Source organism: Monodelphis domestica, chromosome 4 (assembly GCF_027887165.1).
Source record: "Monodelphis domestica isolate mMonDom1 chromosome 4, mMonDom1.pri, whole genome shotgun sequence".
Lineage (NCBI taxonomy): Eukaryota > Metazoa > Chordata > Mammalia > Didelphimorphia > Didelphidae > Monodelphis > Monodelphis domestica.
The window spans coordinates 443,948,456-443,970,642 of NC_077230.1; the positions used below are offsets into that span (position 1 = coordinate 443,948,456).

The 22,187-nt window shown below is 58.2% G+C and overlaps 4 protein-coding genes across 15 annotated transcripts; 3 read left to right on the top strand and 1 right to left on the bottom strand.

Annotated features, from left to right (window-relative positions):
- Positions 1 to 3,684: 3,684 nt before the first annotated feature.
- Positions 3,685 to 7,106, top strand: FCGRT (Fc gamma receptor and transporter). 3 transcript variants are annotated; one of them, XM_007492664.3, is made up of 7 exons: positions 3,685 to 3,831; positions 5,317 to 5,406; positions 5,513 to 5,752; positions 5,841 to 6,116; positions 6,235 to 6,513; positions 6,587 to 6,703; positions 6,818 to 7,106. In XM_007492664.3, the coding sequence occupies exons 2-7, from the start codon at positions 5,325 to 5,327 to the stop codon at positions 6,904 to 6,906; spliced, it is 1,083 nt and encodes a 360-aa protein (XP_007492726.1). In that variant the 5' UTR covers positions 3,685 to 3,831; positions 5,317 to 5,324; the 3' UTR covers positions 6,907 to 7,106. The 3 variants fall into 3 exon arrangements, with proteins under 3 accessions (XP_007492726.1, XP_007492728.1, XP_007492725.1); XM_007492663.3 differs by lacking the exon at positions 3,685 to 3,831 and adding an exon at positions 5,059 to 5,234; XM_007492666.3 differs by lacking the exons at positions 3,685 to 3,831; positions 6,587 to 6,703 and adding an exon at positions 5,058 to 5,234.
- Positions 7,107 to 7,526: 420 nt separating this feature from the next.
- Positions 7,527 to 11,395, top strand: RCN3 (reticulocalbin 3). Of its 2 annotated transcripts, XM_056796793.1 has the most exons (8): positions 7,572 to 7,643; positions 7,974 to 8,111; positions 8,524 to 8,767; positions 9,008 to 9,210; positions 9,799 to 9,971; positions 10,096 to 10,156; positions 10,246 to 10,448; positions 10,558 to 11,395. In XM_056796793.1, exons 2-8 carry the CDS (start codon positions 8,039 to 8,041, stop codon positions 10,663 to 10,665), a joined length of 1,065 nt encoding a protein of 354 aa, XP_056652771.1. In that variant the 5' UTR covers positions 7,572 to 7,643; positions 7,974 to 8,038; the 3' UTR covers positions 10,666 to 11,395. The 2 variants fall into 2 exon arrangements, with proteins under 2 accessions (XP_056652772.1, XP_056652771.1); XM_056796794.1 differs by lacking the exon at positions 7,974 to 8,111 and having other exon boundaries at positions 7,527 to 7,643.
- Positions 11,034 to 21,826, bottom strand: NOSIP (nitric oxide synthase interacting protein). 8 transcript variants are annotated; one of them, XM_056796796.1, is made up of 10 exons: positions 21,222 to 21,826; positions 15,575 to 15,740; positions 13,275 to 13,345; positions 13,071 to 13,176; positions 12,683 to 12,764; positions 12,392 to 12,545; positions 12,182 to 12,306; positions 11,891 to 12,078; positions 11,700 to 11,808; positions 11,034 to 11,605 (listed from the first exon to the last, which is right to left on the bottom strand). In XM_056796796.1, exons 3-10 carry the CDS (start codon positions 13,342 to 13,344, stop codon positions 11,534 to 11,536), a joined length of 906 nt encoding a protein of 301 aa, XP_056652774.1. In that variant the 5' UTR covers position 13,345; positions 15,575 to 15,740; positions 21,222 to 21,826; the 3' UTR covers positions 11,034 to 11,533. The 8 variants fall into 8 exon arrangements, with proteins under 8 accessions (XP_056652774.1, XP_056652773.1, XP_056652775.1 ...); XM_056796795.1 differs by lacking the exon at positions 15,575 to 15,740 and adding an exon at positions 13,879 to 14,074 and having other exon boundaries at positions 21,222 to 21,650; XM_056796797.1 differs by lacking the exon at positions 15,575 to 15,740 and having other exon boundaries at positions 21,222 to 21,373.
- On the top strand, positions 17,161 to 21,520 carry PRRG2 (proline rich and Gla domain 2). 2 transcript variants are annotated; one of them, XM_007492660.2, is made up of 7 exons: positions 17,161 to 17,586; positions 17,667 to 18,270; positions 18,635 to 18,846; positions 19,560 to 19,605; positions 20,689 to 20,830; positions 21,095 to 21,217; positions 21,370 to 21,520. In XM_007492660.2, the coding sequence occupies exons 2-7, from the start codon at positions 18,189 to 18,191 to the stop codon at positions 21,518 to 21,520; spliced, it is 756 nt and encodes a 251-aa protein (XP_007492722.1). In that variant the 5' UTR covers positions 17,161 to 17,586; positions 17,667 to 18,188. The 2 variants fall into 2 exon arrangements, with proteins under 2 accessions (XP_007492722.1, XP_007492724.1); XM_007492662.2 differs by having other exon boundaries at positions 18,168 to 18,270.
- Positions 21,827 to 22,187: the final 361 nt, after the last annotated feature.

The following is a 22,187-nucleotide window of genomic DNA, read 5'->3' on the forward strand; positions in this document are numbered from 1 at the left end:
ATGGGAGTTAAGTGACTTGCCCAGGGTCACACAGCTAGGAAGTGTCTGAGCTCCTATTTGAACACAGGATCTTCCACCTACAGGCGTGGTTCTCTATCCACTGAACCACCTAGCTACTCTCAGAGCTTATATTTTAATGAATATATGATATTAAAAGGGGGAGATGGAGAGATGCTGAGGGAATGGGATGGTTCAAAGAATGAAATATAGTCATTCTGAGTACTTCCTCAAAATGGAGGATCTGGGAAGAACTCACCAATAGGCAAGGATGCTGTAGGGGCAAATGTCATCCATATGAATTTAAAAAATTAAATGTTCCAGTGTTAGGCTCATCCTATTTTGTCTCAAGAAACACTATGTAATTTTTCAAAGGCTCTCTCTTCCTCTTATTCTGTTCTGGGCCCAGTTTTGTTATGTCCTGTCATAAGAGTATGTAAAGGCTAAATTTAATGGTTGGACTTAAATTATATGAAATAACATGGTCGCCAAAATTATACCTCAGGTCAGAAGTTTATTTACCAAAATAGAGGGGAAACAATAAGGTAGATCAATGTGAAAGAGATTAGAGAAAATACCTATACTAGTCCTCATTCAGGAATAGTGAATAACCATGTGGCCTCCTCCAAGATGGAAGCTACTCTCTTAGGAAACTAGGAAAGGAGTCAGCCTTTTCAATCACAGTTTCCAAATTGTCCAGCACTGCCCAGGGGCAGTGTCTGTGGGATTGACTTCTCACCTCTAAAGGTGTTAACTCTCCTCCTTTTCTGACTATATGAACTCTTGAAAGAATTTGAAAGTTTCTGGCTGTTTGAGTTAGAAAAAAGGGTGGAGTTCTCCAAGTATCTTGCTGGTTTCACACCTAGCACTAGATAGGGTGTGAATTCACTCAGTATTTTGTGAGCTCCTCCACCTAGTTCAAATTTGTGTTGATTCAATCAAAAGGTAGACAAAGGAGAGTTAACCTTGTCTTCACAATCTAGTGAGGTACTTAAGTTAGTGTTAACCAAAGTTTTAACTCCAGCTAGGCAAAGAGAATACCGGTTTCGCTTTTCACAAGTGTAAACTCAGAATAGAAAAAGAGAACCAAGAATTTCCTTTCACAAGTATAAATGAACACTATGTACTATCTATCAAAAACATATCTTAGTTTGTACAGTAGGCATTTTTCATCTGGTTTTTCCTGTGTGAATGGGCAACCCTATACATTTTTTTTCAGTAATTATTGTTCATGGTGGGGGTGAGCATGGAGAAACATCATTAAGGAGAAATGACACAGGAAAATAGCATAGTAATGTATGCCATGGGATCGTATGTGCCAGGAAAAGGATATGGACCAGAAGTCCATAGACTGATAACTGATGGAGAGACCAGGTTTGCTATTCATGTCCACGCATTTTTTACAAAACCCCTTACCCTTCATCTGAGCCTCAATACTGTGTATTGGTTCCAAGGCAGAAGAGGGGTAAGGGCTAGGCCATCGAAATTAAGTGACTTGCTCAGGGTCACCCAGTTAGGAAGAATATGAGGCCAGATTTGTGCCTGAGCATCTTTCAGAGAAAAAGAGGAAGTCATTCAGAATGATGGGTGGAATCTTGGTACAGAAGGACATGGATAGAGGATGAGAAGACGTGGGTATGTTTCACTCTGTACCTCTGCTAGAGCACCTACGTTAGAGGAATCATCAAAATTCAACCTGGTCAACTTAAAGTCTTCCCCTTCCTTTAAAAATTCCACTTTCTGTTCTAAATCTTATAATCAGAGAAATGCAAATCTAAATAACTGAGCTATCACCTCACACCTAGCAGATTGGCTAATATGATATCAAGCAATGGAAAGTAATGAATGTTGGAGGGGATGTAGCAAAGTTGGGACACTGATGCATTGCTGGTGGAGTTGTGAATTGATCCAACTGTTCTGGAGGGCAATTTGGAACTATGCCCAAAGGGCGATAAAAGACTGTCTGCCCTGGGATTGTACCCCAAAGAGATAATAAGGAAAAAGACTTGTACAAGAATATTCATAGCTGCGCTCTTTGTGGTGGCAAAAAATTAGAAAATGAGGGGATGCCCTTCAATTGGGGAATGGCTGAACACATTGTGGTATATGTTGGTGATGGAATACTATTGTGCTCAAAGGAATGATGAACTGGAGGGATTCCATGTGAACTGGAACAACTTCTAGGAATTGATGCAGAGTGAGAGGAGCAGAACCAGGAGAACCAGAGACTGATACACTGTGGTACAATCAAATGTAATGGACTTCTCTACTAGAAGCAATGAGATGATCCAGATCAATTTTGAGGGACTTATGAGAAAGAATGTTATCCACATCCAGAGGAAGAACTGTGGGAGCAGAAATACAGAAGAAAAACACCTCCTTAATCACATGGGTTGATGGGGATATGATTGGGGATGTAGACTCTAAATGAACATCCTAGTGCAAATATCAATAATATGGAAATAGGGCTTGATCAATGACACATGGAAAACCCAGTGGAATTGTGCGTTGCCTAGGGAGGGGAGGAAAAGGGAGGGAAAGAATATGAATCTTGTAACCATGGGAAAATATTCTAAATTAATTAATTAAATAAAGACTTTTTTTCAAATAAAAAATAAACCACTTGGCAGCAGTAAAAAAAAAATTCCACTTTCCCAAGTACAAGGTCAGAGAGACTAGAGAACAGGTCATATTAAAAAATTAAAAAAAGATCTGGGGTCCTAGTGGACAGCAGCCTCAACATAATTCTAGAACATGGTAGCTGAGAAAGGTTGGGCTCCAATGTTCTGTCCTCAGTAGACTTCCTGTAGGACACTGTACTCATTTCTGGGCACTGTGGCTTACGAGAGATATTGAAAAGCTAGGCTGTCACGGCCTTTCCGCCCCCCACCCACCATGCTTTTGGCCCAGGCTGGGGTCCAGGAGGTATTGCTTGGTATGCTTTTGTCCTTAGTAGTGGAAGAGAACCCAAATGCTGTCCCTGGGGGGATACCTTTTAACTTGCACATAAATTGGATTGAAGTAAGCCTACTGAGCACAGTCTTTGGCCTCACCAAGGCTAGTGGCAGGACAAAGTCGAGTCGAGTTGGCTGGTGGTGGCTTGGGCTGCAGTGGATGGATGGTCCGTGTCTGGCCAAGCTCCAAGCGATGGGCAGCCTGTTTCAGCTACCTTCGAGGCTCTTGGAAGAAATCCTTCTCACGTGCCCATTCTCCCAAGGGAAGTCTTTTCATGCTCCGGTTAGACATCCTTGAACTCACCGTCGGTGACCCTCAACACCAGATGGCTTACCAGGATGTGGCCACTTGGCCACACTACAGCTTCTTGGAGCCACGGTTGAGAGCTGGGTGACAGCAAAGGAGTGCAGACGCAGCCAGGCAATAGGAAAAATGCTTGAAGCAACTGGGCACGTTTACCCTGCAGAAGAGAAGCCCAAGGGTGGGACTGTCCAAGGACGCCCATAATTGCTGAGCTGGACTTTTTCAAGGGCTGATGGGTGGAAAAAGGATATTGGTCCATTTGTCCTGTGTGTGTGCGCGGGGCGAACAAGGGGAAGTTGGAAAGAGGCAGTTTTGAGCCCCACTGATGTAAGCAAACCCTCCCCAACCAACCAACCAAAGAAAATTCTACTGCCTGGGTTGGGTCATCTATTAAAAAAGTAGTGAGTTTCCTGCCCTTGGAGTCTTTCTAGGACAGGCTGGCTGGGTCTTTGGAGCTAAGATGGTGCAGGACTAAGGGCTGAGCTAGGAGCCTCTACCAGCCCTTGGCTTCCCACCAAAGAAAGTGCAGCTTGCTCGGAGTCTTGAAGAAAACCCAAGAGTCTGTGGGAGGCCGAGGTGAGGAGGGAGCACTCCAGACAGGGGGGACATTTGTGTCTGAGGAAAAGCCTTCTGGGAGTGGGAAGGGTGGGGGAGGCACAGAGACCAATGAGAAGACTAATCGGAAAGGAAGGAAGCAGGTATTTCTTAAGCACCTACTATGTGCCAGGCACTAGGCTAAGCGCACATTGGATCCTCAAAACAACTGCACGAGGCAGATGCTGTTATTGTCCTCATTTTATAGTTAAGGCAGAAGTTAGGAGATTCACCCCAGATCCCCCACTTAGTGTGTGCCACTAGATTTGAACCCAGGGCTTCCTGACTCCAAGTCCAGTGCTATGCACGGCTCAGTGTAGCTGTCTGGGGACGGATGCCAGAGAAGCGAAGGTACAAATGGAGGTAGAATGAAGAGGCAAGTTTGGCAGAGCAGCAGGCGTTGGGGGAAGATGAGCTCTGCTGGGATAATGAGGATGACTAAAACCACACATCCACATCATCTACATTCCCTGGTATCTGTTTATTCTTTGCCTTGGGGACACCAAGTGCCTGGAGCGCCAGAGCAGGGAAGGGCTTGGATCCAAAAGAAAATTCAATCAAACAGCCGCCCAGCCATTCAGCCATTCCAGAAAACATTTAGCTGTTGCTCCCTGGGGCTGCTCTGCCCTCTCTGACTCCTTTTGGGGTTTGGGGGCACAAATCCGGAGCGGTCGGCCATTTTCTTCTGCGGCTCATTTGACAGATGAGGAAACTGAGGCCAACAGGGTGAAGTGACTTGCCCAGAGTCCGGAGGCTGGGAAGTGTCAGGGGTCAGATCGGAACCCACAGCTTCCTGCTTCCAGGCCCCGAGTGCGTCCCTAGGCAGCCCCTCGCTGCCCGGGGTGCCGGGCACTGGCTCACACCCGGGACCGGCTAGAAAAAGGCAGCCAGTCCCTGACCCGCAGCAGCTCACCGGCTGATGGGGCTCTCCGTGGCCGGCACAGGGCCCAGAGGAGCCCCCGCACCCCAAGCCAGCACTTTGGGGAAGCAGGGACTTCCCAGTCTCTACCCCGCAGGTGTTTCCTCTGGGGCGGCGGCAATCCCTCCCCTGGAGGAGGAGGCAGCTCTCGCCCCACCCGGGGGGGGTGTTTTTGTGAGTGCGAACCCCCCAGTGGCCAGGGACAGGGCGGATCCCCTCCCCTCCTGGAGGCCGATTGGCTGACCGCAGGGCAGGGTCCCGCCCTGTCCCTGGCCCCCTCCTGCCCCGGGGCGGGCTCGCCAGTCTCCTCCCGCCCAGCCGGAAAAGTGGGACAAGGGGCAGCCTCTGGATGGAGCGGAAGCGAGGGGAGGCCCGAGCAGCAGCCAGGGTGGGCTAGGCGCAGGGGGACGAGGCAGGATGCTGCAGAGGAACTGGTGGGGGCCAGTCACGGGACTCCCCAGCCAGGGTGAGCTGAGCGGGCCTGGACGCCTGGGAGTCCTGGCCTGGAGGGCCTCTGCCCGCCCCCCTGACTCAGTCTCTCTCTGCAGGTCTCAGAATGGGGAGCGCCTCTCCTAGCCCCCAGGGTCTCCCCCTCCGCCTGGCGCTGTTCCTGCCCCTGCTGAGAGTGCTGAGTGCAGGTGAGGGGGGCAGCGGGGCCCCCAAAGCTCCGGGCGCAGCTCCCTCCCCCTTAGCCCGATGCCCCTTGTTTCCTCTCCTGCCTCATCTCTGTGCTTGGCCCTCCAGGGACCCCGTCCTTGTTCTACCAGCTCACCGCGGTGGCGGCCGCCCCCCCGGGGACGCCCAGCTTCTGGGCCTCGGGGTGGCTGGGGCCCCAGCTCTTCCTGACCTACAGCTCGGGGGGCAGCGCCGAGCCGTGGGGGGCCTGGCGTTGGGAGCACCAGGAAGCCTGGTTTTGGGAGAAGGAGACGTGGTACCTGAAGACCCAAGAGCGGCTGCTGCAGGAAGCCTTGAGGCTCTCCAAGGGTGAGCCCGGGGGGCCGGGCCAGGCTGGAGGGGGCTCCTGGCAAGAGGGGGGCTTCCCTCCTTCACTGCCTCATCGGGCTTCCCCCAGGGGCCCAGACTTTTCAGGGCTTGGTGGGCTGCCAGCTGAACCCCAACAACTCAGCTTATCCCACTTCTCGATTCGCCCTGGATGGGATGGACTTCCTGACCTTTGACCCCGTGGCCAGAGATTGGCTGGGCAATAGCGAGGGGGCCCAGGCCGTGAGGAGACACTGGGCCAACGAGACCCATCGGGCTGACAGAGAGGCCCAGTTCCTGCTCACCACCTGCCCGGAGAAGCTGCGGAGTCACCTGCAGAACGGCAAGGGCAACTTCCAGTGGAAAGGCATGTGGGCAGCGGCCTGGAGGAGGGGAGGAGGGCGGGATCCACAGGGGATGGGGGTGGAGCCCGAGGGGCCTGGGGGGCCATTGACTTGGGCCCGCTTTTCCTCGGTTTCCCTCAGAGGCCCCCGAGGTGCGAGCTGGAGGCCACCCCGGGCCAGGGGACGCCCAGTCTACCCTCACGTGCCAGGCCTTCTCCTTCTTCCCACCGGAAGTGAAATTGACCTTCTTGAGGGAGGGGAAGCCAGTGCCGGAGCCTGAGAAGGGAGCCGAGCCCTGGCCCAACAGGGATGGCGCCTTCCACTCCCAGGCCACTCTGCAGGTCCAGCGGGGGGATGAGGCCCGCTACAGCTGCGAGGTGCGGCACCCCGCCCTGGCCACGCCCCTCACCGTGAGCTTCGGTAAGCCCAGGGCTCTTGGGGGCCCCGGGGCACCTTTGATGCCGGCTGACCCTCGTCTCTGCTGTCCCCGCAGAGGCGTCAGGCCTGTCCCTGGCCGTCATAGGTGGCCTCGTGGCGGCCTGCTTGCTCATCTTGCTGCCCATAGCAGCCGTGGTGGCCCTAGTGATGTGGAAGAAGAGAGGACGGCCTGGTAAGGAAGCCTCCGCGGCCAGAGACCCTGAGCCAGCCCGCGAGCCAGCGAGACTCCCAGCCTGAGCGGCGTCTCATGCAGTTCCTTCTTTTCTCTCTCTGTTCCCCATTTTAGCACCGTGGATTTTCCGGGGCCGCGCAGCAGACGATGTGGGGGCCCTGCTCTCAGCCCCAGGTCCCCTCCAGGACTCCAGCCCCTCCTAAGAGCCAGCGCCCTGCCTGTCTGCCGTCCAACGCCCTGGCTTTTGTGGACCCTTGCTGCTCTAGCTCATTGCTGTGACCTCAGGACACTGTCTCCCCCGCCCCTTTCAGGCAGCCCTCCTGGATTTCATTCTGACAGTTTAGAAATGTTTGTGTACTCTGTCCCTGTCCGCAAACAAAACAAGATGTTGTTGGGTCCAGAACACCGCTGTCTCCGTCTCTTCCAGATTCTGGGTTGGGGTGGGGAGTGGGGGTGGTCCTTGAACCAGAAAGGAGCGTTTCTGTCGGGGGAGCTCCGCAGGGTCATCTTCCCCGAGTCTAAGCCGCTGACCGCCGCGGCCGTGACTGTTCAGCGGGGAGGGGGAGAGGGGCGGGGCTCCCAGGATTCCTGCCCAACCGCCTCGGGGCCGGATCCCTTGCTGCACCCCCGACCCCTGGGCTGCTGGGAGCTGTAGTTTCTTGAATTCCGGGGCGCGAGCCCACGCTCGCTCGGGAAGGGGAGGGGGCCCCGCGCGGACCCTGCTCCTCCTGCGGGCCTTTCTCGGCTCCCGCCCTGCGGACGTGGCGTCGGATGCCCAATGAGCGCCGGACAAGGACTAGGCCCCGCCCCCGCCCGGAGCCTGCGCATCTTGATTGGTCGAGGGGCGGAGCCACGAGGGATTCAGGCTGGGGATGAAGCTAGGGAGAGGGGAGTGGGGCTGCCTCTGAGCCAACGCCGAGGGACGGGACGGGACGGGGCGGTGAGGACCAGCCGGAGCCCCTGCACCCCCCACCCCTCCCCGTCCAGGGCTCCTCTGGGCAGCCCCTCTCTGAGCCCTCCCTCTGTCCCTTTCTGGGCCCCAGCCTGTCCTCCCTCGTTTCTCTGGCCCCAACCCATCCCCCACGCCCCCCCCCTGTGCCCCCAGGCCATCGGCCACCCTCTCTCTGGCTCCCAGCCCATCCCCCGGTTTCTGTCTGGGCCCCGAACACACCTCCATCCTCCGGTCCCCGGGCCTCCATTCTCTGTTCTACCCCGGGCCGTGCCAGTCCTCTTGCTCCGACGCCTGCCCCTTTGTGCCCCTTTGCTGCAGCGCCCCGCCTGCCGTCCCTCAGCGCTTCTGGGCCCAGACTCTCCCTGGGCCGCCCCCACCCAGCCATGCCATCCCCTCTGCCTCTCGCCCATCTTCCGCCCGGCGTGTCCCTGACCTGCTCCTCCGAAGCTCCTCTTGGTGCGCCCCCGGCTCTCCTCTTGCCAGCACTCACCCCAGGCACCCTCTTAGCGGCTCCAAGACCTGGCCCAGCCCTCTGGTCCGGCCCGATGCACCCTAACCTGGTCCAGGCCTCCCCTGGTACCCTGTCCCCCCCCTGCCCACCCCAGCCTCATCCCGGACACCCGTCCGCTTCCCTGCTCACTGGGCCTCCCGGCAGTCCCCATCCCGGTATTTCCTTCTTGGTGCTTCTCCGTCTCCTGATCTCTGACCCAAGGCCTGGCCCTTCTCCTGCCCTCGGCCCATCTGACCGGCTCCCTTCTGCCTTGGCTCTTTGCCCCTTGGGCCCCGGCTCGTTTCCTTCCCTCGGGCCCTCTGCAGTCCCCACTGGCCTGGAGGCTGTGCTCAGGCATTCTTGGCCTCTTCCCTGCAGGGATGACGTGGCTGTGGTCGCTGCTGCTGCTAGGGCTAGGCCTGGGCCAAGGGGCCTGGGGCAAGCCCCCCCCGGACGCCGGGGTCCCCCTCTCCAGCCGGGTACACCAGCAGGCGCCGCTGAGTGAGGCCAAGCACGACGACTCCCACGGAGACTTCCAGTTTGACCACGAAGCCTTCCTGGGCAGGGAGGCAGCGCTTGAGTTTGACCAGCTCAGCCCGGAGGAGAGCAAAGCCGGGCTCGGGTAGGACTCCCGGTGGGGGTGGGGACGTGAGGCTCAGGCCATAGAAGGAGAAGTTTACCCTCAGAGGGGGGGGGGGGCAGAACCAGGCCCCAGGCTGGAGCCCGCTCACAGGGAAGCCATTGACTCCCCTCAGAGTCTGGCCCCAAGGGGCCTCCCTCCCTCCTCCTCGTGGAACCCTGGGGCGCTCGAGCCCCTCGTGGGGGGGGCTGACTCCTGGACTCCGCAACGCCCCTGCTGCAGGCGGATCGTAGACCGAATGGACCGAGATGGGGACGGGGATGGCTGGGTGTCCCTGGATGAACTTCGGGCTTGGATCGCTCACACTCAACAGCGCCACATCCGAGACTCGGTCACCAGCGCGTGGGATACCTACGACACGGACCGAGACGGCCGCGTGGGCTGGGAGGAGCTGCGCAACGTCACCTACGGCCACTACCAGCCTGGTGAGGCCCTTCCCCGCGACGCCCCCTTTTAAAGCCTTCCCTGGTCTTAGAATCACGATTGGCTCCCAGGCAGGAGAGGGTCTGAGGTCCCTTCTCCATCCATGAGCCACCCAGCTGCTCCTGGAGTGGGGCTCCGTGCACGGATCTCCTGCTCAGGGCAGCCCCCTTGCCTGCGCGCACCAGGCACACAGACCGGAGAAGCGATTGTCCACCCTCCGGCAGGACCGGAACCTCCTTCTCCTGACTGGCTCAATCTGGCTGGCTTCCTCCATGAAAAACAGGGTAGATCCTCCTGAAGCCCCCAGGGATGGAGGACCTGGGAGCGGGCAGGGCTCAGCTGTGCCCCAGAGCCCCACTCTCCTGGGCTGCTCCTGCCGCCTCCCTCCTGGCTGTGCCCTCGGCCCCTCCTGCCTGGGGTCTCGCCCTGGCCGCCACCCCTGCCCCCCGCTTTCGGGCTTCTGGGCTGTGGCCCGAGGATGGAGTCCCGCCCGGCCTTTGGAGGCTTCCTTTGCCTTCCCTTGTTGGCGTTCCCAAGGGGGGAGCCTGGGAACCCTGACTCGGTTTCCTCCCCGCCGTCCCCCATCCCAGGAGAGGAATTCTCCGACGTGGAAGATGCCGAGACCTACAGGAAACTGCTGGCTCGGGATGAGAGGCGGTTCCGGGCGGCTGACCAAGACGGGGACTTGCATGCCACCAGGGAGGAGTTCACGGCCTTTCTGCACCCAGAGGAGTTTCCCCACATGCGAGACACTGTTATTGCCGTGAGGGTCCCGCTGTTCTCCCTCCATCCCACGGGCTGCCCCGGGGTGCCTGTTCCCTGGGGACCCTCCTCGGGCCGATTCCAGCTCTGTGGCCTCCTAAGCGTGGCTCCTTCTCTCCCCCCAGGAGACCATGGAGGACTTGGACAAGAACGGAGACGGCTACGTGCAAGTGGACGAGTATATAGGTGAGGGGGCCGCCACCTTGGGGAGCAATGGAACGGGCCCTGTGCTGGAGGGAGGCTGACCTCCTCTGCCCATCTCCCCACCCGCCCAGCGGACCTGTACTCCCCGGAGCCGGAGGGAGGTGAGGAACCGGCCTGGGTACAGACGGAGCGGCAACAATTCCGAGACTTCCGGGATCTGAATGGGGACGGGCACCTGGATGGGCGTGAGGTGGGGCACTGGGTGCTGCCCCCAGCCCAGGACCAGCCGCTGGTTGAGGCCAATCACCTGCTGCAGGAGAGCGACACCAACAAGGTAGGGGGCACAGGGGAGGCCCGTCAGTGGGGGTGGGGGGAGCCCTGTCAGTGGGGGTGGGGGGAGCCCTGGGCACTGGAGCCTGATGCCCAGCCAAACCTCCCTCCAGGATGGGCGCCTGAGCAAACAGGAGATCCTGGGAAACTGGAACATGTTCGTGGGCAGCCAGGCCACCAACTACGGCGAGGATCTGACACGGCACCACGATGAGCTCTGAGCGCCTCCGCGCCCGCCCGTAGCTCAGGGCTCCCCAGCATTCTCAAACGTGGGGGGGCAGCTGAGTGGCTCACAGGATGGAGAGCCAGGCTAGAGACAGGAGGTCCTGGGTTCAAATCTAGCCTTAGACACTTCCTAGCTGGGTGAGCCTGGCCAAGCCACTGAACCCCCACTGCCGTGGGACCAAAGTTCATATCCATTGTAAGATAGAAGGCGGGGGTTATGAAGCCAGCCAGCCAGAGTCCCCAAGCCCTGGACTCCAGCAGCACTTAGTGACTACTTTCTCCCCCTTTTATGGAGTTTCTTTTCGATTCTACACTCTCCCTCCCCACCCATAGAGAAGACCAGAAATAACACGACACGCACCACTCGGCAAAATATCCTTTACTCAGCTGTGCCAGGCTGGGGCTGATGGTACGGAGCCCCACAAAATCCTTCCTCACTCAAGGGCTTTCCTTGGGGACCGTCTGTCCCCCCCAATCCTGGGAGCCCCAGGAGCCACCAACCATAGCTTTCAGGGTGTAGAAGTCCGGGCCCCTCCCGGCTCCTCCCAGCCTTTCCCAGGCCTGTCAGGATGAGCACTGGGACCCCCAAAGTCACGAGTGTAGGAAATCTGAGCCCGACCTGGCAGGAAGAACCGATTCTCTTTATGCCTCCCTTGAGGCCGCACCCCCATGTTCTGAGCCCACGGATGGGCGGGACGGGGGCTGGAATAAAAGCTGAGGCCTCAAGCTCCTGGAGTCTGTCTCTTTTAGAGGAGGGATGCGTGGGCCCGACACATGGGGACTACAACCAGATGCCAGGACGTTTATTATCCGTTTGCTCCAGCAAACCCCCCGCCCCCACCCCCCCGCGCGCCCCGCGCCCCTTCAGGCCTGCATCACGGGGCGAGACTTCTTCGCTTCCAGTTGCACTCCGGAACCTGCAAAACCGGTGCCGCCCTACGGGGAGAGGAGAAATCGGGGATACGGTGAGGGGCTGTTGGGGGAATGGCCTCACAGGGGCCAGGGGAGAAGGGCAAGGAGCAGCTCTTACCCTCTGCAGTGGGATGATGTCCTTGTCTGTCAAGGGGACCCCGCTTATGGGGTCCACCATGTCCTTGCGGATCAGACGCTCCACACACTCCATCGTTACCACGGCCCCCCTGGGAAGGAGGGAGAGGAGGCCGGTGAGACCAGGCCGGACACCCCGGCCTGCCCGGCCCCACCACGCCGCCCCTAACTCACGAGGTCCTCAGCACGGCACAGGGGGTGGAGTTGCTCAGGCTGTCCCGGGTCACCGCACAGACGTAGCGCTCGCTGCGGGTGATCAGCCCCACGCGGTCCACGGAGCCGTCCACGGGCGTGAAGTGGACAGAGATGAGGTCCGACATGCGCAGGGGCTTTCCTGACATCGGGCACGTCACGATCCGAGACTGCTTCAGACACACCACACACAGGGAGACAGGACAGGCGGCCTCAGTGGGGGTCACGGGGGAGGGCCTGGGGACGGGGAGGACAGGGGGTCGGGCTTCTCACCGGCTTCTCCAGCTTCGTGGCCTTGGCTTCAGGGGTCAGGGATGGGATCCAGAAACTCGGTAACTCCTTGGCCTTGTCCTTGTCCACTGCCTCGGGGGCCGAGGTAGGCCCTGGCTGTGGCTCTCCTGGAATGAGAAGAAAGGCTGCCCTGGTGGGGTGTGGAGGAGCTCTGCTCCGCCGGGCAGGGTGCGGGTTGGGGTCTGGGCTCACCTGGGCTGGCTCCCGCCCGAGGGGTGAAAGGGTTGAGGGGCCGGCTGACGATAGCCGCCTCCTTCTCCAGAAAGCCCCGGAGCTGGTCCTGGGCAGCCGCTCGGCTCAGCTCCCGCCGTTCCTCCTTCTGGGCCCCTCGCTGCTTCTCGTAGGCCTGTGGTGAGGAGGGCCAAGGAAGACCGCTTTATCCTCAGGCCACAAGTGCAAGTCCTCTTCTCGTGGCTTGGCTGCCCCCCCGCCGACCCAGGTCCCCTTTTTCCACTCTTGGGGGACCCTCCAGCAACCCTTTACCTTCCGCTGCCGGGCAATCTCTCGCTTCTGGTGCAGGATATACTCCAGAATTGCTTCCCTCTCATACAGGAAGCCGTCAGGGCTACAAGGAACGTGGGCAGGTAGTGTCAGCCCCGGAGCTCCCGTGGCCACGCACAGCCTCGCCCCCCCCCCCCCCAACAGAGCAGGATGCTCAAGGGCCCCCGTCCCACCACCACCTCAGAGACAGCACAGGCAGGGCCTCGACCGTGCTGGGAGGGGCAGGGGGCAGCTCCCACCTCCATGCACTGGCTGCGGGCTCACAGGGGAGGGCGTGTGAGTACTGAGTGCCACTGGAGGGACTCTGGGCTAGGGGCTGGGCACAGAATGGAGAGAAGGACTAAGACCCGACCCTTCCCCGGAGGCTCACGTGACAACAGGGTCATGGCAGGGCTGCAGGGACAGACAGCAACAGTCGAAGTCCTTGACAGCGTCCCGACTCAGGCGCACGTTCTGGGTTCCATAGCCGGAGGCAGCTGGAAGAGGAGAAAGGGGTGAGGGCTGGAAAGGAAGCCCAGACCCAGAACCACCGAGGGGCTTGCAAAGGTGCTAGCATGGCTCCCGTCCCCCTTACCAGTGTCTTTCTTCTTCTCGTGATAGGTGTACACAGCCCCTGCTGTGCAGTTCTTCCCGTGGCGTGTCATCCTGGGAGGAAAGAGAAGAGGCTCAGGGCTGGGGGTGGGTTGGAGAATTCCAGAGTTTGCGTTAGGAGGGACCACCAAGGCCTTTCCGTCTCTCCTTCCTGCCTAAGAATCTTCCCTACAATGGTGCAGACGGGCACCTGCGAGAGGAGGGGAGCCGGCCGCTTCAGCTCAGGCCTGACCACCATGATGGGTGGCTTCACCCCAGCAGACATCTGTGTCTCCTGCTCGGGGGCCCTTTGTGACCCGACAGCTGTCTTAGTATCAGAAGGCCTCCAGTTCTCCTCCAACATCCAATTCAAGAAGCACTTATTAAGTGCCTCGAATGTCCACTAGGTGTTGTGGACACAACACACACCAGGGACAGAAAAGTCAGTGGTGTAACAATTAAAAATGGGTTTGACACGGATAAGAATTTTTAAAAAATGTTCTAAAAATATTTAACTTCTCCAGTGAAAATGACTGTAAGCAGCTTTTATTTACAAGGTAGAGATGCTAAGGTAGGAAATATGGGAAAGTGGTAGAAAAAAAAATCACCTAAATCCTAATCCTCAAGGCTCCAGGCCACAAAAGCCGATCAGAAGGAGAATCTCACCAGCTCCAAAGTCCTAATTAGGAAGCTGAAATCCTAAGAGCCAGGAGATGCTGAAAAATCCACCAAGAATCTCCAGCACACCCGCTCGAGCCTAAGACTGCCACGAACCTCACCAAAGCTCACACTGAGAAGCGTCAACTGAGAGAGAGAGAGAGGAGAGAGGAGAGTCCTTGTCAAAGAGCCAAGGAAGGAAGGAATCAATTTTCTCCTCCGTCTCATCTTTTAGTCCTTTTTCCATGTCACTTCCTGTCTTTCTCCTACCTCATGTGAACCAATCACAGCCTCCCAAGCTGCCTAGCACTGCCCAAGCTGGGGGCAGTGCTTGTGGCCTTTGCGGGTGTGAACTTTTTTTTTTAGTAAGTGACTTGTGAACTCTCTTATTGAGTGACTTACTTAACACTTATTAAGTCACTCAATAAGAGTTCACAAGTCACTTACTTAAAAAAAGTTCACATTAAAGAGGGAGAGTTTAATTCTCTCTTCACAGTGGTCCCTGCCTTCCAGGAGTGGTCACTGTACTCAGTGAAGAAAAAGCAAGGCAGACAAATCACGAGAGGCAGCTCTGGAGGCTCAGGGCCTCTCCCCCCAGCTCCAGGTTTTGCCCACACCGGTCCTTCTCATTCTTCAGGCTGGCTTCACTTGTGGCCACTTGGCTGACCCTCTGCCCTCACCATCTCCACTGAGCTCCTTCCCCCAGGCCCTCCTCATTCCTCCTGCTGCATCTGCTCTCCTCTCTTGTTTCCAGGATATCAGAGTCCCCTGGCTCTGCCCTTTATCTCTCTGGCTGCTCCCCTTCACACCTCGAGCAGGGCTGTCCCTCCCTCAGCCTCCTTTCTGTACAGTCTCTGGCACTGTGTGCAGCCCACTTAATAAAGGCCTCTCCACTGAATCTCTTCGCCCTCGTTCTAAGGTCTCCACCTCTGCTTGTTAAGCATCCTGGCAGGTCTTCACTCAGTCAGACCCAAACTCAATTCACCTCCCTGCCTAAACTGGCTCTCCTGTTTCTCCAATGTCCCACACTTAGGGCTTTTACACTCCACTTCCCAGTCTCATGCTTTGCCCTGTGGGTCATCCACCTTTGTTAAGGAAACCCCTCCTGGCCCCCAAGCAGGCATCCTGGACATTCACCTCCCTAGCAGGCCTCTTCTGCTCCCTCTAGTGCTCCAGCTGTTCTGCATTTCCTTTCCTTTTTACTCAAAGCTTGCCCCTTTCAAGGCTCAGCTCAGGTTTGCCCCTAAACCTGTGGTTGGTCCAGTAGGCCAACAGGAAGGAGGCAGAGTTAGCCCAAAGAAGGCTTGGGAACCAGATGAAATCACTATGGCCTAACTGGAACCTCCCTTGTTTTGTCCCTCACACAAGGCTTCCCAACTCTATGCCTTGAGTTCAAATCCTGCCTTTGCCACTTCCCAGCCCTGGGACCTCAGGTAAATCCCTTAATCTGAGTGCCTCAACCTGGAGTACCTCCATGATCTCTTCCAGTGCTAGGTTTGTGGTCCTGAGTTACCTATCTCATAGACCTGGTGTGTTATAGTAATGTGAGGCCTGAGGGACAGCTCTGGGCTCCAACTGGGAACCAGCCCAGCTTTGGGGACTAGTTGCCTTCTCATGCCCAGAGGTGTTTGGGCTTTGATGACTCACTGGCAAAGCTACTGAGATCCCAGGTCAGCAGGGACTGGCCTGGCTGCCCTCTGAAGTTCTGGGTTTTCTCTCCTCTAAAATTCCAGTATAGGGCAGAGAGATGGCCAATGGACAGAGTCTGTGTGATGCTGGAAGTCACTCAATACCATTTGCCTTAGTTTCCTCACTGCAAAATGAACCAGAGAAGGAATTAACAAATGACTCTGGGGTCTTTGCCAAAAAAACCTCAAATGGGGTCATAAAGGACCCCACAATAAAATGGGGGAAGGCAGGGGATCTGGAATGACAAAGAGCTGACTGCTTCCCAAGGCAGCCCATTCCACCCTGGGATAGCCTGAATCACCACCATCAATTTTTTTTTGTTTGCTTAAAAAAAAATACTGGGATTTCCAACTCATCCAGTCTGAAAATGTGGGAGACATTCAGGGGCTCTGCTCTATCTTACCATTGACAGGCCCAGGAACCAACCTCCAACCCCCCCCTCCCCTTTTAAAGCCCTTTTGTCTTAGAATAGATACTAAGAAGCAGTTCCAAGAAGAGGAGCAATAGGGTATAGGCAATGGGGGTTAAGCCTGGGGTTACACAGCTAGGAAGTATCTAAGACCAGATTTAAATCCAAGTCTGGCTGGGTTCCTATCCCTCTATCCACTGAGCCACCTAGGTGTTCCCACGGGTGCCTTTCCATCTGCCCCCCCCCCCCCCCATTTCATAGGAGTTGAAGCAAGGATTCAGGGATGCTCTGCCAATGCCACACCGAGTCAGGAAGCTTTTCCTGACAGCCTCAGTTTGCCTCTCTGCCATTTCCACCCAGTGCTCCTGGTACTTTCCTCTGAAGTCTCCCTGTCTCAGGGACAGTCCAATTTCAAACATCTGACCCAGTTCGTCATGTCCTCCCTAAGGTTTCTCACCTCCTGGCCAAAGGGCTCCAGTTTCTCCCCTAGGAATGTCCCTTTTGGCTGAGCCCCCATGCGACACACCCCTGCTTCCTCCACATCTCCCCTTCCCCTTCAGCGCCCCTACAACTCCATCCTTCTCTTTAGCCCCTTCCTCACCTGCCCTATAGCCCCGCCCCCTCCCATCACCCTCCACCCAGCACTCCTCTGCCCTCTCTGCTCCAGTCTCCCCAATTCCCCCCTTCCAGCACCCCAACGCCCCTCCCCCTGATCCAGCTTGCTGCCCCCCCTTCAGCTCCCCGCGCCTTCCACCTCTCCCTTCCCAGTCCCATCCCCCCGCTCCAGCCTGTCACCCCTTTTGCCTTCTATATTCCTCCAAACCGCAGCGCCCAAAGAACCCGACACCCCAGCGGGGTCTGGGCTTGACAGGGCGAGGGTCTATCGTTCACTCTGGGGATCTCCAAACACCGAGGAGGTCCTGGGCACCCCGCTCACCTGGTTCCGGGATCTCTAAGCACCGGCTCGGAGGCCTAGGCAATCCTATTCTCACCGCAGCCCGGTAACAATTCCAGCGTCAACTAAGGGCCGGAAGTGAAGCCCCGGCGGCGCTCCCAACCCCGCCCCTACAGCTCGGCCGCCCACTTCCGGCGCTCCCGGAAGTGCACTACCCCGGAGCCTCCGCCACATGTCCCCTCTGGCTTCAGTCCTCCCGGGTCCGTGGCCTACGCCTCCAAAGTTCCGGGAAGCGGGGGCGGGGCTGCAGCCCCCAGCCCCGCCTCTTCCCTCGGGGACCCATGTAGCTCTGGGGGAGCAGCGGGTGCTGAGCTAGGGGCCCGGGGCCAATCCGGCCTCAATTTCCTCCCCTGGCCTGGGAACCATTAGTGTTGGGAAACGCCCCCCGCCCCCTCAGGGTCATGATCTGGGCTAAGGTCAGTCTCCTGGGCGGTTCCTTTAAGCACCTGGGTTCACCCTGACTCCGCCCCCTAGGTGAGCTCGGGGGACCCGCCCCTTCCCAGCTGGGCAGGCCACCTACGGCCACTGGGAACCTCCTCCCTCCCTTCCTCCCTTCCTGGCCACCCAGCCCCCACAGCCTGGGTCCGGGGGGTCTACTCTGGGCAGGTGAGTGAGGGAGAGGGCAGGAGGGAGGGAGGGAACGAGGGAGACGCCCCTTGGGGACACTCCTCACCTCCATCCCTTAGGGGCTTAGGTGTCCCGACACCTGCCTGCCTCCACTCTTCCTCGAAATGAATCCAGACCTTGGAGCCTTCAGCTCCTGCCTTCCAGGAGCTCTCCCTTGACCCCAGCCCTCTCAGAACCCAGGGGCCATCTCTTCCCTGGTCAGGCAAGTCCCTGGACTCAGTATCCAAGCTTGTCCCTCTGACTCCTGAGCCCTTCCCTGCCGGAGCCTCTCCCTTCATCTTTGGCCTCAAGTAGGAGATGCGATATATGACTCTGGGTCAGGGAGCAAGGTCCGGGGAATTCCGAGTTGGGGGTGGAGAGGCTGAGCTGGAAGCCAGTGGCTCTGATCCGCCTGCCAGCCCGCCAGCCGGCCAGCAAGCCTGCCTGCCAGCCCGCTCAGCCCTGGCCCTGAGGCCCCCTAGTGGGGATTTCCTTCTGGTGCTACTCAGGTGTACAGGTGCAGGAGCCCAGACACTAACCCTATCGCCAGAATGACCTGCTGCCTTTTGGGGGCTCCCTAGGTTGGTCCTTTCCACCCCGATATGAGGGGCTCCCCCTTCCTGCTACTGCTATATGTTGGGCTGACTTCTCCAGCTCCCCAGCCTGATCTGAGGAAAAGTCATGGTGAGTGCTTGGGGGAGGATCAGGGGAGAGGAAGGGTGGACACAGACACAGCGATCTCCCTCCTCTGGAGTCCCAGTAGCTGATCCTTGACCATGTTGTACAGTGGATCCCCTGAAGAATTCTCAGGTCTTTTTGGCCACTGCCCTCATCACAGACAGGCAAATGTCTGGTTTCTCCCCATTCTCTCTGGAGATATGGAGTCATTTGTGTCCCTAGCCCCGTTCTCCCACAAGAGATCTAAGTAGATGCCTTTACCTTCCAGGCCACTTGAATAGATATCTAGGCTCCCAGGCTCTCTGCCACCGTCCCCACCCCCTCCCCAGAGACCCAGGCCAGGTATTCACAGTGCCTTGTCTGACCTCAGGTCCTGATGCTGGCCCAGACCCCACAGATGTGTTCTTAGGCGCCCCCAGAGCCCAGAGTTTCCTGGGGGTTGGGCCTGCACCCAGGCGTGTTCCCCGGGCTAATCACTGGGATTTGGAGCTGATAACTCCTGGGAACTTGGAACGGGAATGCTTAGAGGAACGCTGTTCCTGGGAAGAAGCCCGGGAGGTCTTTGAAAACAAGGCCTTGACGGTATGTGAGGGAAGTTGGGGTTGGGCACACTGAGCCTTAAACCTGAGCCTGGAGGGTCCCTGGAGTGGCAGCCGAGCGCCAGTGGTGGATCATTATTCTAGAGTTCCGCTCCTGATGGGCTAGATTTAAGGGTGGGGGTGGGGTCCAGGCCTTGATGGCCCGAGTCTAGGGAACTTGGGACTTTGAAGTCAGTTTAGTTTGGGATAAGGTGATGGAATTGGGGGAAAGGCAGGGATGTCTAAGGATGGGGCAGGATAGTTAACTGACTCTCACTAGGGTGACTTTTGGGGGAGGGTGCTCTGTGGGTCTGAGGGCAGCTGGAGGGCTAGGCTTGTAACCAGGGTTTGTAAAGGGTAGGGGTCAACATTAGATGAGAATGGGGAAAGGAGGGATTGGGACATCGGTGAGTGTAGGGAGCAGAGGTGCCAGAAAGTGGGTGGGCACTGTAGTGGGGCAAAGACCTGGCCTCTGAGGGGTCATTGAAGAAGACAGAAAATCCATTTGGGGGTTGGGGGGATCTGGGGCTCTTCAAGGTCTGCAGGAGGGGAGGGGCCTGATTCCAGGGTCTAGGTGGAAGCTGACCTGAAACTCTGGGTGAGCAGAACCTGGCAGGGGGTGGAGATTATGGGCCGGAGTGGAGTGGGGGTGGCACTAAGTGGGCAGGCCTGCCAGGACAGAGGGTGGGGCTGAAACTGCCTCTGCTTCTGCTCCAGGACAAGTTCTGGGAGACCTATCCCTACAATGGGAAGGGCGGCGCTGGTGAGTTCTGGGTTAACACCTGGGGATCCCACCCCATGCGGAGCCACACCCCAGCGCCCTCCCCTTCCTTAGCAATCCTGCTCTGGCCCTGCCCTCACTCTGTGCCAAGCCTGGGTCTGGAGATCTGAGACCCTTCGCACCCCCGGCCACTTTCCATTCTCAGGCCCGCCAACTGGCCCTCTTACTGTGGTCCTGGGTAACATCCTGCTTCCTGTCTTTGCCCTCCCGGCTGGGGGTGGACTTCCTCTTCCCCTCCACTTTGTCGGGTGCCTAGTCTCCTAGGAAGCTGAGCTCAGCTCTCTCCCATCCTTCCAGCTGGTGTGTCCCTTTGACAGGGCATAGCCCCTGGGTTTGCTTGGGCCTTTTGTATCCACTTGTAGCCCTAGTGCATCTACTCTGTATCCATTCCCATTTACTTTGTAGACCTTTGGGAAATCGGCTTAGAGACACTTTGTGTCCACCTCTGGCCAGGGACCCTTCTCAAGGGCAGACACCGTCCTGGCCCTTCTGTCTTGGCCTCCTCCTGGCCTAGGACTTGGCCCCATCTTGCCACTTAAATGCTGGTTCATTGAAAAATAAAGATAACAACAGGCGCTGGTGAGAGGGAGCAGATGGCAGAACAGGAGAGATAATACAGGTGTAGACAAGCCTTTATGCAAAATAGGGGGAATTTTGGGGAGGGGACTAACAAGGGAGGAGGTGTCAGAATCAGGCAGGACCTTTAGGACCTGAACCTCCTGGGGGGAGCCAGGGATTCTAGGAGGCAGCAGTGAGCCAATGAGAAAGCCCAGAGATGGCCCCTCCCAGCATTGGAAGTAAGGAGACTAAAGAGGCTGACAAAGCCTGCACCCCAGGGTGAACCTCCCCCCCATTCCTAAGCACAGGTTCCATTGAGGTGAGGAGCCATTCTTTTTTCACCCCCCCTTCCCTCTTTTCATGGGAAGCCACGGCCTGGGGAGGCTGGAAGGCCACCGGGAAGTCCCAGCCGGCAGTGGCCTTATCTTAAGGAAGTGTGTGCCCTAGCAAAGGGGCAGAGCTCAGAGCCTGGTGAAGGGAGACTCAGTGGCCTTTTCTTTCTGACAGCCCAGGGACGCGTGGATGTAGCAGCGCTGACTGTGGGGCTGGGGGCTGGCCTACTGGTGTTGCTCCTGGCAGCCCTGGGCACACTCTGGTATCTGCATAGGCAGAGGCAGTTGGGCCGAGGCCCCGGGACCTCTCCTCAAAGGTGAGAGCCTGGGGAGAGGAGGGCTCATTTTTTCTCCTTCAGCCTCCATTTGGTCCCCCTCCCCACCGCCCCATGTCACAGCTCTTACTCACTAATACTTTCCGCCCGCCTGTGTTCTCCTCTCGTCTTTGGAGGCTTTACCATCTTTTATCACCCCTTTCCACATTTCTTAGAGGCCACACTTGCCGATCTTACTCTCCCCAACTCTTCTGCTTTGGGGTCTTCCCACCCTGGGACTGATCCTGTGTCTCTGCCAACCCACAGAGCCTTCTTGGTGACGGAGGAGCTGCCCCTGAGTCCCTTGCCACCTCCCCCCGGTCTCCCCACTTACGAACAAGCACTGGCAGCCTCAGGGGTGCACGACGCGCCCCCCCCACCCTATCAGAGGTACCTGCACGAAGGGGCGGAGCCTGAAGGAAATCTTTCCCGGGGGCGGAGCCTCCGTGAGGGCAACCAGGGATTGGAGGAGAAGCCTTGGGCGCGGAAAGCCCCTCCCGGGCGCGCCTTTGACTCCTCTTTTTCTCCTCCCCTTCCCCCAGCACTCGGCGGGCCCGCGGAGAAGACCACCTCCCCCTCCCTCAGGCCAGTCCACGCTACTCTGGCCGCCCCGGACGGGGCTGGAAAGGATTTGCCCTCCCCCGCGGGCCCCGGCCCCCTTCGGCCACCCTGACAGGCTCCCTAGAGCACTAGGGGCACGAATGTGCACACGTATCCCAGCTCCGCTGCCCCAGTGGCCGAGGTGCGAGCGGCCAGATATCCGCCCGTGCCCATCGTATCTCCTGACGCTCCCGCCCCATCCTCCTAGAGGCCGCTGCCAGTCTCCCGTGGAGGGGGGCTAGGTGTGTTGCCACTTCTCTGATACGCCCGGGCCCCCTTGCCTCGAAGCCTGATTCTGGACTGTGCCAATCGGCTCGAGGGAGGGGAGGGGCCGGCTCGCCCCAGGCCCAGTGGGAGAAGGGCTCGGGCAGAGGCCGTCCTCGCTCCGGCACGTCGGGCGGGAGGGCCGCGGCTGCGCGGTAGCTGCGGCAGGGGCGGGCCAGGCTGGGGCTCCTTTCTCCAGCCCAGCCGGCCGGCCCCTCCTTCCCTCCCCCTCCCTCCTCCCCTCCCCGCCCGCCCGCTCGCCCGCCGAGGGCTGTTCGCTCCCTCGCTCGCGCTCCAGCCTCGGCTCTCGGGTTCGGGCTCTTTGGGTATTTGCATTTGCACGGGATTGTGGGAGGAAGCGGAGCGCAGCCAGCCCTCCCGCCCGCTGCCCCCCCCCGCCCCCTTCTCCTCCCCTCCCCCTCCTCCCTCCTCCCTCCTCCTTCCCCGCAGCCAGCCGCCTTGTGCAAAGATGGCTGCACGGTGAGCGAGGAGGAGG

What these genes read in the sequence shown, in the direction of transcription:
- NOSIP (XM_016422437.2), bottom strand. Translation starts at nt 13,344, where the DNA reads ATGACACGCCACGGGAAGAACTGCACAGCAGGGGCTGTGTACACCTAT. An exon ending in CGAGAAGAAGAAAGACACTG is followed by an intron (nt 13,177 to 13,274) that starts GTAAGGGGGACG and finishes CTCCTCTTCCAG; the next exon opens with CTGCCTCCGGCTATGGAACC. An exon ending in ACATCATCCCACTGCAGAGG is followed by an intron (nt 11,606 to 11,699) that starts GTAAGAGCTGCT and finishes CTCTCCCCGTAG; the next exon opens with GGCGGCACCGGTTTTGCAGG.
- FCGRT (XM_007492663.3), top strand. Translation starts at nt 5,186, where the DNA reads ATGCTGCAGAGGAACTGGTGGGGGCCAGTCACGGGACTCCCCAGCCAG. An exon ending in GCCCCTCACCGTGAGCTTCG is followed by an intron (nt 6,514 to 6,586) that starts GTAAGCCCAGGG and finishes CTGTCCCCGCAG; the next exon opens with AGGCGTCAGGCCTGTCCCTG. An exon ending in GAAGAAGAGAGGACGGCCTG is followed by an intron (nt 6,704 to 6,817) that starts GTAAGGAAGCCT and finishes TCCCCATTTTAG; the next exon opens with CACCGTGGATTTTCCGGGGC.
- PRRG2 (XM_007492660.2), top strand. Translation starts at nt 18,189, where the DNA reads ATGAGGGGCTCCCCCTTCCTGCTACTGCTATATGTTGGGCTGACTTCT. An exon ending in TTGAAAACAAGGCCTTGACG is followed by an intron (nt 18,847 to 19,559) that starts GTATGTGAGGGA and finishes CTTCTGCTCCAG; the next exon opens with GACAAGTTCTGGGAGACCTA. An exon ending in CAATGGGAAGGGCGGCGCTG is followed by an intron (nt 19,606 to 20,688) that starts GTGAGTTCTGGG and finishes TCTTTCTGACAG; the next exon opens with CCCAGGGACGCGTGGATGTA.
- RCN3 (XM_056796793.1), top strand. Translation starts at nt 8,039, where the DNA reads ATGCCATCCCCTCTGCCTCTCGCCCATCTTCCGCCCGGCGTGTCCCTG. An exon ending in CTCCTCCGAAGCTCCTCTTG is followed by an intron (nt 8,112 to 8,523) that starts GTGCGCCCCCGG and finishes TCTTCCCTGCAG; the next exon opens with GGATGACGTGGCTGTGGTCG. An exon ending in CTACGGCCACTACCAGCCTG is followed by an intron (nt 9,211 to 9,798) that starts GTGAGGCCCTTC and finishes CCCCCATCCCAG; the next exon opens with GAGAGGAATTCTCCGACGTG.